This window comes from Mytilus galloprovincialis, chromosome 4 (assembly GCF_965363235.1).
Source record: "Mytilus galloprovincialis chromosome 4, xbMytGall1.hap1.1, whole genome shotgun sequence".
Taxonomy (NCBI): domain Eukaryota; kingdom Metazoa; phylum Mollusca; class Bivalvia; order Mytilida; family Mytilidae; genus Mytilus; species Mytilus galloprovincialis.
In genome coordinates, this window is record NC_134841.1 from 29,199,889 (window position 1) to 29,212,380 (window position 12,492).

At 31.6% G+C, this 12,492-nt stretch overlaps 1 protein-coding gene across 1 annotated transcript in view; it reads left to right on the forward strand.

Moving 5' to 3' along the window:
* The window catches only part of LOC143071809 (uncharacterized), a 57,966-nt gene that overhangs the window by 15,446 nt on the left and 30,028 nt on the right, over positions 1–12,492 (forward strand). Inside the window, exons 2-8 of the mRNA XM_076246407.1 lie at positions 2,238–2,341; positions 4,264–4,332; positions 4,593–4,667; positions 5,331–5,438; positions 6,052–6,157; positions 7,041–7,179; positions 9,297–9,372. Coding sequence (XP_076102522.1) covers positions 2,238–2,341; positions 4,264–4,332; positions 4,593–4,667; positions 5,331–5,438; positions 6,052–6,157; positions 7,041–7,179; positions 9,297–9,372 — 677 coding nt within the window. The remainder of the gene's footprint in view (positions 1–2,237; positions 2,342–4,263; positions 4,333–4,592; positions 4,668–5,330; positions 5,439–6,051; positions 6,158–7,040; positions 7,180–9,296; positions 9,373–12,492) is intronic.

Genomic DNA, 12,492 nt, shown 5'->3' on the forward strand with positions numbered 1-12,492 from the left:
TCTTTTTTCTTTTCTACAACAGTAAACATGGTAAAATGAACCCTTCAAGGCCCTTGTCTGAGGGATAACCTGATAATAACAAACATAGGTCAAAGTACGGCCTTTTACACAGAGCTTTGATCCAGACCAAACAGCAACCTATAAGGGACCACAACTTAGTATTGTACACAATTCGAACAAGAAAACCAACGATCTAATTCATATTTCCAAACGGGAAAACACCCAACAACAAACGATAACTCCTGAACAACAGGTCCCTGAATCAATCAGGACAGACACAAACCTTCAGTGGTTATGACCTTCAGCATACATTATAATTGCAGTTGAAGGCAAATCCTTCAGAAGTTCTTTTACTTTATTTTAACAACGAACATTTTTTGATAGGGAATATAAGTCAGGGGGAAAGAAACTAATGTTTTGTTCTGTACAGGTATTCCCGCTGTTATATATTTTTATCGGAGCACTCCCACTCCACTCATGCTGAAACACATATTCTCACAGATATTTACAGTGTTGTGGGGTGCTTATAGGTTTAAAATCGTTATATAAATGTTATACTGTGATTTTAAAAACAAATGTTGAGATCTTTTTATAATACTTACAAAAAAACGGTGCAGGAAATGGACATGATTACATTTACGGATGCGGAAAGCGGGAATATAACAAAAATAAAAAAATTCTGTTTAAAAAAAAATAGGTGCGGGCGGGTCCGTGGAACAAGGAATTAAATTGGTGTGGCCTAAGCTATGCAATGATAAATGACATCATTTAAATATTACTCCCTGATATTTTCATTCTGGAATTAATATTGAGAATTCCTGTGTTTGATAATGAAAAAGGAAAAAATCAGAAAATCACGCTTTACAGCAATTTAACACAAAAAAAAAAAAAATAACTGTGCCGTGGGAAAACTAGACGACAGGACTAATTTAAAGTACAATGTTTACGATATGTCTGTCCATTAAACTCTTAGAATAAGCGTTTTTTCTTGGTTTCAATTAGAACATTGTTACCAACGGGTGTTCCATAATTGGAAACCATTACCTTTGCTTCATAACATTCAAACAAGTATGAAAAATTTCTTGCATGATATATCTTTTGAACGTTTCAAATTTAATAAATACATTATAATTATAAAGAAATGTCTTTTATCGAACAAATTATAAATTTATTATGTTAAAATTGAAAATTTGTAATAATTTTAATGATATTATAGCACACAATTTTCGTGTTCATATACTTTTCAATGTAATAATTTAAACATTACTTGCTTGTTAATGTAATAAAAAATACCTCTACAAATCGTATGCTTTCATCAACTTACTCCAATAAGGACTTTATTTAATAATTAAATGCTTCTATTCGTAAATTTATTGGGGTGTAAAAGCGTTGATCGAAGTACATTTTGTATGCATTCGTACGGTCATCGCTTTTACAAACCTATAAGTTGCTAAAAGAAGCATTCAATACTTATAGTTTCATTTTTTTTTTTTATCTCAATCAAGGTTTTTCTTTTATTTATTTATGCACTTTATTGTGGGAACTCGTGTCATCATGATTGTTACTATTCATTTTGATATGAATGATAATTTCCTGATACCTTTGATAACTATTTACACCACTGGGTCGATGCCACTGCTGGTGGACGTTTCGCTCCCGAGTGTATCACCAGCCAAGTAGTCAGCACTTCGACATGAATATCAATTATATGATCATTTTTATAAATTTCCATTTATAAAAGTATGAATTTTTCAAAATACTAAGGATTGATTTATTCCTGGCGTAGATTACCTTAGCCGTATTTGACACAACTTTTTGGAATTTTGTTGTCCTCTTTTTAACTTTGTACTTGTTTGGCTTTATAACTATTTTGATCTGAGCGTCACTGATCAGTCTTATGTAGACGAAACGCGCGTCTGGCGTACTAAATTATAAGCCTGGTATCTTTGATAACTATCAGAATAATGCGAGATTGTTGTCAGCCAATCAAAATAACGTATTGTAATGAAACATACATGCAACGTAATTATTACAGACTGAACATTTTAACATTGTTTTTATTTTATTCGTGCTGGTTTGTATTATTACCACAATATCCGATTAAGATTTGAATATATAAAGTACCCATATCCTGGTATTGTGAAGTAGAATCGCTATATCAAATACAGGTTTGTCACAGAACTATATTCTTTACTGAATAAAAAAGCTACTTCTCACAATTAAATATGTATTTTCAGGTTATAGAAATGAAGATGAAAAGTATGATCGATTGATACAACTACTACGCAGCAAAGTACGTCAGCTAAAGGAAAATGAGACAGAAAATAGGCGCATAAACACGGTAAGTCATTTCCGGTGACCCCTTTTTATGAAATATTGTTCTATTGTCATTTAACATGGGTATGTTATATGTGTGTCAATTTCAAATGGGTTTTATTAATTTCTTGGCGATCAAAACTAGCACAAATATTTACTTTGATGCACGGCGAAGTTCAAAAGGCAACTGCAGTTGTTGTGCACTTTAAATGGTCTTTATGTTTGGTACTTCAATGTTATAAAAATAGGAACGGAACTGAAACCTTGTAAGCCTTAAAAAGATGGAAAATTGACAGTTAAACTACTGACATGATTTAACAAACTATACTAAAATTTTCCGCTTATAAATTTATAAATTATTAAGAAATTAAGGTTTCAACTCCCTCAGGCAAAGTTCATCTTTTATATAAGCTTTGGATTTCAAATATTTTGGCCACGAGCATCACTGAAGAGACATGTATTGTCGAAATGCGCATCTGGTGCAAGAAAATTAGTACCGTTAATTTTATTGGCTTTAGATGAATTTGGCTATTTATTTTAGGTATTTTTGACATATAGCTTTTCAACTCTTTCGGTACTTATACATCTTCGGATTTCAAATGTTTGGCTTTGAGCGTTCCTGATGAAGATAAATCCAGAAAAGCGCATCGGACACAAGAAATTATTAAACGTGTTGTTTTCTTTTTTTCATAATAGGAACAACACACAATTACTATAAAATGAATTAAAGGACATGACATATAATGTAAAACCTCAATTGATCTTGCATACACAGTTCCATCTGCTAGTGCTGACATGAATTATCATTGATATAGTCACATTTATAAATTGACTGTTTACAAAACTTATGAATTGTTGAAATACTAAGGCTTTTCTTCGACAGGAATAGACTACCTTTGCGGTATTTTGAAAAAACTTTTAAGAATTTTGGGGAGCGTCACTGATGAGTGTTTTGTAGAAGAAACGCGCGTCTGGCGTAAATACAAACTTTAATCCTGGTATCTATGACGAGTTTATCTGTTCTTTTAGAATTTAAAATCTGTTACGATAATATGAATGATAAAATATTTCAGTTTTAAAAATCATGATAATTACATTTTTTCTTTATACAGTATAAATAGTTCATGTCAATGAATACAATTTAAGAAGAGTGTCTAAGAATCAAATTTCAACTTAAATATTCGAAATATCTTATTGCTGAACACAAGACCCGAACATGTGTAAAAAATAAAAGGAAAGTACTGAGGGACATTCAGAACTCATGAGTCGAAGACAATATGACTACCCAATTGCCAAAAAAAAAGATGAAAAGTTCAACAGGTCAACAAAATACTATACATAGAACACTTAAGACTCGGCAACACGAGCCCAAACAAACAAACTTATTCAAAATATTGTTCATACAAATACAAATCCAATGATAAGTCTTATTCAGTGATATCACTATCTTCGAGGGTATGACTTTAATTTTACCGTTTATATACGTTGGTGCATAACCTCCTTAAAACAGCCCTCTTTATATGCAGTCAAAATAGGAAACGCAAGATCTATACTAACGTTTCAACTAGGAGGCCTAGGTATAATAAACTCAATATGCAGTCGCTGTTGGAATGATAATTCATAGTTTACACGTCAGAAGCTGATGTCATCCCTTTTGTTGTACAGTTTCGTTCCCAACAGACCCGCATTGTCAAAGTCGTGTGCATTTGTTATAAGGATATATTGTTGATGTGATTCCATCAATTTTAAATCTGCTGTTAATACGGCTTAAACACCGTTTGAACAACGGTATACTACTGTTGTCTTTATTAAGTACGAATTTGTAGAAAATTAAAATTCCAACATAAAGTTTATTATAACAAGTTATATCAGAATTATTAAAAATAAAACAATAAATATAGAAACGTCACTACTATTTTACTGTTTTTCTATGGATTATTTTGATAGGCACCAGCAGCAGTTAAGAAAGACAATCCAAAAGATTCGGAGGAAAATTTGAAGGCCATAGAAGACCTGGTAAACATTTTATACTAAGTTGTAATGATTTATAGTTATAGAAAGCTAAGGACAGTATGTTGAAAGCTGTTCAATGTCTTTAAATTTTACAAATAGAATCTTTTCATCATGTGCATGGAATTTTACGATTAAAATAGATCTATTTCATATTGGTTAATTATTTATAATATAATATAATATAATATAATATAATATAATATAATATAATATAAATTGATTCTGTACCAATTTATCAAATTGTCATTTTATATGCATTTCAGAATGTTGATCCAGACTCTAAAAATATGGAATTAATTGAGAGCTTCCAGGTTTTAAAGAATCACAGGAAATTTAAGGTACAACTAAAAGTTATCTTTTAGTATTTTATCTTTGAATAAGAATACCGAAATTGTTAACAGTTATGCCTTCAAGGTACACAAAAAACAACCCAAAAAAAGAGGAGAAGACGTGGTATGATTGTCAATGAGACAACTCTTTACAAGAAAATTGATCTTTAGCATCAAGTGACATATGATTCGTTATTTTGATGACAAAGCTTGCACATTTACAAAGGATAAAGGGCAATATGAAATGATAACATTTATCCTTACTGGAACATTGTCTCTATTTACATAAAATTGAGAATGGAAATGGGGAATGTGTCAAAGAGACAACAACCCGACCAAATTAAAAAAACACAACAGCAGAAGGTCACCAACAGGTCTTCAATGTAGCGAGAAATTCCCGCACCCAGAGGCGTCCTTCAGCTGGCCCCTAAACAAATATATACTAGTTCAGTGATAATGAACGCCATACTAATTTCCAAATTGTACACAAGAAACTAAAATTTAAATAATACAAGACTAACAAAGGCCATACATATTATTAAGTCCAAGTATTGATATTCTGATATGTGATTGCATGTGATAGACATGAGAGAACTTAAAAAATACATTGTTACGTTTAAAGATGTATTACATTACATTTTATTTCTAGTGTTGCTTTGCTTTCTATTGCAGGCTAATCATATCCATCCCGAGGAAAGTAAACATGTCAAAGCAGAGGCTTTTGACAAACATATATTGACCCATGCTCAGAAAGTGCAGCTAAACATGGAGTCTGAAGATGTAAGCGTTATGCATATTTGTTATGCATATGTGACATTTTTCTTGGGTTGCTTTTTCTTCTTAGTGCCGACCGAAAAAAATAATTACAAACTATATTTCAAACTTTCTTCTAACGATGTGCTGCATTACTAGTGTCTCGTGTTTGAGAAACGATTGAATACTCACAAAAATGTTTAACTTTTGATCTTTTTAATATGGTTATATAAAATAAGGTTCCCATATATTGTAGTTGTTGTTGATTACTTTTTGCCATATTTGTTTTTAAATGGTTTTTACCATAAACCAAGACGTCGGTTTTTCTCTTGTAACTTGTAAGTTTTGTCATGTCGCAGCCATATAAAGTCTACTTTCCGCTATGGTTTTTTTCTCTATGTTGAAAGCCTATTGTTTCCAATAAAAAGTTATTTCATTGACAATTACACAATATATCTGTGTTCATATATATTTCCGTGAATGTAAATGCTAATGGAATGGCATACATACTTTTGTCTTAAGATTACTTGAAAAAATGTAGATGGTCGAAAGTTGTTAGATGATATATATATTCAATGCATAAATACTGATTAAAATTTAAAAGAAGAACAATATAAAAACAAATTATTTTTAATTCCAGTCAAACGAAACTGACATAAACAGTCGTGGTATTTTTAAAAGAGGATTTAAAACAGGTCGGCTTTGGAATAAACACACAGTACCATATGAAATAGATTCAAGTTTAGGTGAGTTTATCTACACATCCAGTACTTATTTACTGAATGTAATGTCTATTATCATATATTATATGATTAACGTCGAAAACTTGCAAATGATATATATGTTGTGTTTTGAATTTTGACATGATTAAAACTAAGGTCACTAACCCCTAACACAATTTAGTCTTTCGGAATAAGCGAATGAGTTTGTATATAATGCAGCACCCAAACAGTATATCTATTCGGTTTCACAAATTTTCAAAAAATATTTCAGAAACATGTTTTATGGGTCCCAAAATAGTTTTATTGACTTTATAACAACAAAAATCCTAACCAATGTTCATTATTGTGACTGTTTACATATGCATAGAGGACCAGGGATATTATCACTTAGCTTGTTGACTCATGATCAGTGTTGTCTTTCTTTTTTCAAGCATAAATAATGGGTAATTGAGATATGTATAAATAGTTAGATATAAGTAGATGTGATACGAGTGTCAATGAGACAAATCTCCTTCTAAGTCACAATTTGTAAAAGAAAACTTAAAGGTCAAAGAACGGCCTATTTAGTCAAAGAACGGCCATAACCACAGTACGGCCATAAGTATGCATCTTAAAATATTACCCAACGTTTGTGATATCACCGTATGGGGACAACATCGGGTATTGGTACTACCTGTAGCGGAGGGAGGTTGTAAAATGTTGTTATCACATGTGATATATATTATTTTTTATGCGTTTGCAATAATTTAACGTATCTCAGGCTTTTAATATTGATTAATTGGGAATTGAACTATTCTACAAATCATTTTGGAATGTTGACATCAGCATAAATTAAATCTGATTTTGCATGTAAGCTAGGTAAATCAGCAACATTTAACCAATATCATTGTAAATCGTCTTATTTCAGATACTCAAATGGCAAGGGACGTAATTAACCAGGCTATACAAGTATTCGCTAAGTTGACATGTATGCAGTGGAAACCACACACAACTACTTTAGAAACAGAGCTTGGACACAAATCATACGTTAATTTTTACAGCGGCAGGTAAAGTTGTTTCGAGGCACATGACAAAGGTGTATAATCATAACTTTTTTTAGCACACAAATTAGGAAAATCATATACTAAAACCAATTTGTTTCATGAGTACTATTCCTGAGATAACTGTATGGTAGCTTAAGGTAAAATATTGTTATCTCCATTCCTATGAAACCGACAGACATAAACGTCAAATCATACATTTAAAATTTGTCATACTTCCATGCACGTACATTTTCATTGCATCATTTGTGAATTGATACGATGAAAATAAGTGACGTTATCCTATCAAAATGAACGTTACAAACGATGTTGCATCACCATTTATATGTGTCTTTCATCATTTCTGTTGTGTATTCGTTATTCTTTTGATGAGCATGCAAGTCTAATGTCTTGATATCTTTTATAGAAAGATTCATAAAATTGAGAACAATAGTCCCAATAAAATAAAAAAAGAGTATTTGGAAAATATTCACAGACTTCGGTTGTTTTGATCAAATGACTTGAACGATATGTATTAAAAGGAGAAAATGTTAAGTTTTAGTATATCAGGGTTCAACTTTTTAAACATGAATACACGATTGTGATTATTTACATCGTCATGGTATTCATATAACGATACAATTATTTGCAACGTTAGTTTAAAAGTTGGACTAAAAGAGTTGTACATTTATCTTAAATTGTTGTCTGTAAAGGGAAATGCTTTTCTTAACCTTGAAAAGTAATTCAATCTCTATTTTGATAACCGACACATATATGTCCTATCTACACAAACAAATATTGAATTGAAATCGCCTTCGACAATTTGATATTAATTGCAGATGACGATTCCCTTTCAAAATTTGATGAATCAAGTTCAAAAGAAAACCTTATATCACTCATTTCCTGTTTCTTAGATAATATACTAGTATACAACTTTTTTCTCAAGATTACAATATCTTAACCTCTGTATGTTTTTATAATTATTCAAGAATGCTTCGTTCATTCTTTCTTGAAATCTGCAACCTAGAGTCTTATATGCTCAAATGTTATAAATACTGGTATCTTTACTTGACATACTATTAAAAGAATATTCATATACAACAGGTTTAACGAAAAATGCAGAAATTCTGAATGTTGATTGGAATAATGTTAGCTGTCATAGTATATTTAAAGCTGTGCGAAGATACCAGGCTTATGTTTAGTGTGCAAAATGAGAATTTCGTCTTTATCAGACTGTAAAGTTGAACAAGATTTAGTGCATCGAATGATATAATATTTTATGAGAAAAATGAATTACAACAAACAGTGATCGCATTCATAAGAAACAACGTTAGAACAGATGTGTTGACTCCCAGTCTTGTTATACCTCGGAAACGACACAATAAGACAAAGATACATTCCAAAATAAACAAAGAAATTCAAATATTTAACCCTGTTGTTCAATGAAATCCATATATGTACATGTACATAGGTGTTTATCTGTAGAATCAAGTAGCAATATGAATAACGCTACACCTTTACCACATTTGACAGTGTTCAAAGACATGGCATATTTTTCTCAGTCATGTTAGCGCAATGCAGATTCTTTGCTTTTAATGTTTTACCTATTTATAAAACCAGGTGTGTTCCATTATATTTTAACTTCAATGCCGGTTACAAATAAGGAATATAACATTTTTATGCCCCACCTACGATAGTAGAGGGGCATTATGTTTTCTGGTCTGTGCGTCCGTCCGTCCGTCTGTCCCTTCGTTCGTCCGTCCGTCTGTCCCGCTTCAGGTTAAAGTTTTTGGTCAAGGTAGTTTTTGATGAAGTTTAAGTCCAATCGACTTCAAACTTAGTACACATGTCCCCTATGATATGATCTTTCTAATTTTAATGCCAAATTAGAGTTTTTACCCCAATTTCACGGTCCACTGAACATGGAAAATGATAGTGCGAGTGGGGCATTCGTGTACTGAGGACACATTCTTGTTTCTTTATATATTTGATGTGTTTTAGCTTATTATTTTGCTATTTGATTAAGGAGTTTACGTTTTCTTCGGAGTTTGGTGTTTTTGTTATTTGACTTTTTAGACCATCGTTTACATTGTATACATAGCACACATCAAGAATATTAATGATATTTTTTTTTCTACTTATAGCGGATGTTCTTCACATGTTGGTAGGAGTAAAAATGGAGAACAAGGTTTGAGTCTTAAGGCTCCTGGTTGTCTAGGGGTATGTCATGCATTTTTTGTAATACATTTTTCGAGTCCCTTCCGTGTAACGTTTGTCCTTTACTGTTTTACTGTTTAAGAACCATTTAGGCCAATTTTTTTTTCTAGAGAGAATGTTAAATCAACAATTCAAGTCAAAAGTAAAAAAATCAAACAAAATATAATTTCAAAAGTTTGATGAGTCAAAAACGGCATTTCTATATGTACATTTACCAGAAAGATATAACACTTAAATTCTCTCTCATAAATTCGTCCGAATTTCTAATCTATCTACATGGCGTAATAAGAGGCAAGTCAAAATATAGGCTTGGTTAGCTGGCAGTAACTTATTTTCTGTGCGATACAACATTTAATTATGATACTAAAAAATTACAAATTTATCCCAGCAAATACACATCTAGCTATTCTAAACTAAATCATTATAAATAGATAAAAATAATATACTATGCAGAACGTGTTGTTACTTTGAAGTTACTGTGAACACCTCCATACAAATAATCCAAGTATCGGACTTGTATAATACTATAGAACCCCACCCGTATTCCCGCCTAAAAAAATGCCAGTACAGTACTAAATAAAGACTTATATATAGATACTATCCAACCAGTTCTTCAAACTTGTTTTACAAACTTGTTGTACAAACCACAGTTACTAAAGATAGAAATAGATAAGGAAAAACCCAAATATAACAGAATAGAAATAAATAAACAGTTGAAAGCCGAGGATGTATACGTACTTAATTACTTGAGAATCGAAGTGACGAAAAAACACAAGGAAGGCATTGTTTAGAGTTAAAATCTTAGTTTGTTACTAATTTAAAAATATATCAGGAAAAAATAAAGGATCCCGAACTCATCATCGGGAAACTTTGTACATCAGACTCACGTTACAAGCATGGAGGACCGAAATATCCAATAACTAAAATGATGGGAACTAGAACAAAATAATCGTTTGATTCGTCAAGAACAATTTCTTGACGAGTTTCATTAGAAACATAAAACAAAGACTAGGTACATGTATTAAAAAAACAAAATATAATACAATATCCAACCAATAATAATTTTTTTTTAAATCGAAAGCTGACGACTTTGGTCAGGAACCACATTTAAGAATTGAATGCTGCTTTTTGTAACTTCATTAGGGTGTATAAGCGTTGAACGAAGTACATATTGTATTTAACGTGAAAGCGCTTCTTTATAAAAATATGCGCACGGTCACCGCTTTTACAACCCTATGAAGTTACAAAAAGAAGCACACAATACTTATATAATTACATGTTTGAGCTAGGATCATGAAAACACGATTTTAATCAAGTTTTTTTTAATTTACCAGTGCACTTTATTGTGGAACCTCGTGTCATCATCATGAATCGTAAATTTTATTGTGTAACGAAGTTGATTAAGGAATAACGCGAGATTGCAGTGTAGCCAATTAGAATAACGTATTATAATGAAACATACATCCAATGTAATTATATGCAAATGAGACATTTTAAACATCAATATTACAAATGTTATAATTCGTTGTCGTTTACTGAAATTCAGAGACGCACATCATGCGGTAACTAGAATGAGATGTATAAAATAAAGTACATGTATGAACATAGAAGGAATAAACCTAAAACTAAAACGACAAAATGACAAATACTAGTTTAAAAAAAAACAAAAAGTTTGCGACTGACGAAACACTGACCAAATCTGGTTAAGCTGGAAGGGTAAGAGTAGCTTGTTGCACACGATACTGCAAAAACTAAAATGGTCAAGGCCTTCATAAAACAGTTGTTGTCCTGTCATCTCCTTTACATCTTTTCACTAAGTCCCCTGGGTCAATAGCTTCCTTTTCAACAGTTGCCATATATCAAGGAATCAAGATAGGGAAACTAATATCGATAATATTGTATGAAATGGGATATAAATACTCCATATGCAGGCGTTGAAATGCGCACTATTGGAGATATGAAATCATTATCTCCTGCTTTGTGAAATTCATTCCCAATCGATCTACATTGTCCATTTTTATATTTTAGCAAAGCATACTTTATCTCCTTTTCGGTGGTATAGGGACGTTAAAAATTTGATTATTCAGTGAAAAGACCCTATATGGCGGAATGTGAGATTTTAGGATATTGCTAGCTTTGATCTTCAAGAGTTGTTGTTTCTTTGAAGTTTGCTTTATATACACGAAGGCACAAGAAGGCACAATTCATTCCAATAGGAATTCCGATTGTCTGTTGATAGACACTAAACAAATATGTTGTTAATTAAACTCACAACTTATTTATTTTATGTTTGTTCACGACAATGCTTACTTGACGCAGAGTTGTTTTTCAATAAGATTTATCCCTTCAAAATGCATTTCAATCGTAACATATCTTTTTCTTCAATATATGACGATAATATTGTTCACACTAAATTGAATTCATAAGTAGGATATTGGTCTTTCCCAAAACTGCTTCAACAGACTTTTGGAGAAGAATGGCTGAAATAGGCCTTATATAGCATAAGATTTACCGTCACCATCACAAATGGATCACAGATACGAAAATCTCAGCTCATTTGTGACATGCTTTTTTTCTTTAGCCAATGTGTTCTTTTTGTAATTGTGAAAATATGTACTCGCATGACGGCTGATGAATTCATTTCAGAAGACGCCTTCCAGGACTTTAAGTTCATGTGATATTTTCAGTTATTGTTTGTTACATTGTGATTTTGTCTTCTTGAGTTGAACATCTATAAATATTGGTTTCTATAATTCAGTTTTCTGTCAATGTTTGCAATTGATCATCAGTACCTTTCAGACACATCTCTTGCAGCTAATTAAAATATGTTCAGTTGTTTCTATTTACCCGTAAAAATCAACTGAAATGTTTTCAAAGTTGATGAATACTACTTGATTGAGTGCAAGCAAAAGTCTACACAAAATGAATTTACAATGACAAATTACATATTACAGAATTATCAACAATATCTTATTTTTTAAAATTACACTTTTTAGACGAGGTTTACATCAAAATGACCCCCTAAAGACTTACATTCATATACTAGAGAGACGAAAGATACCAGAGGGAAAGTCAAACTCATAAATCGAAAACAAACTGACAACGCCATGGCTAAAAATGAAA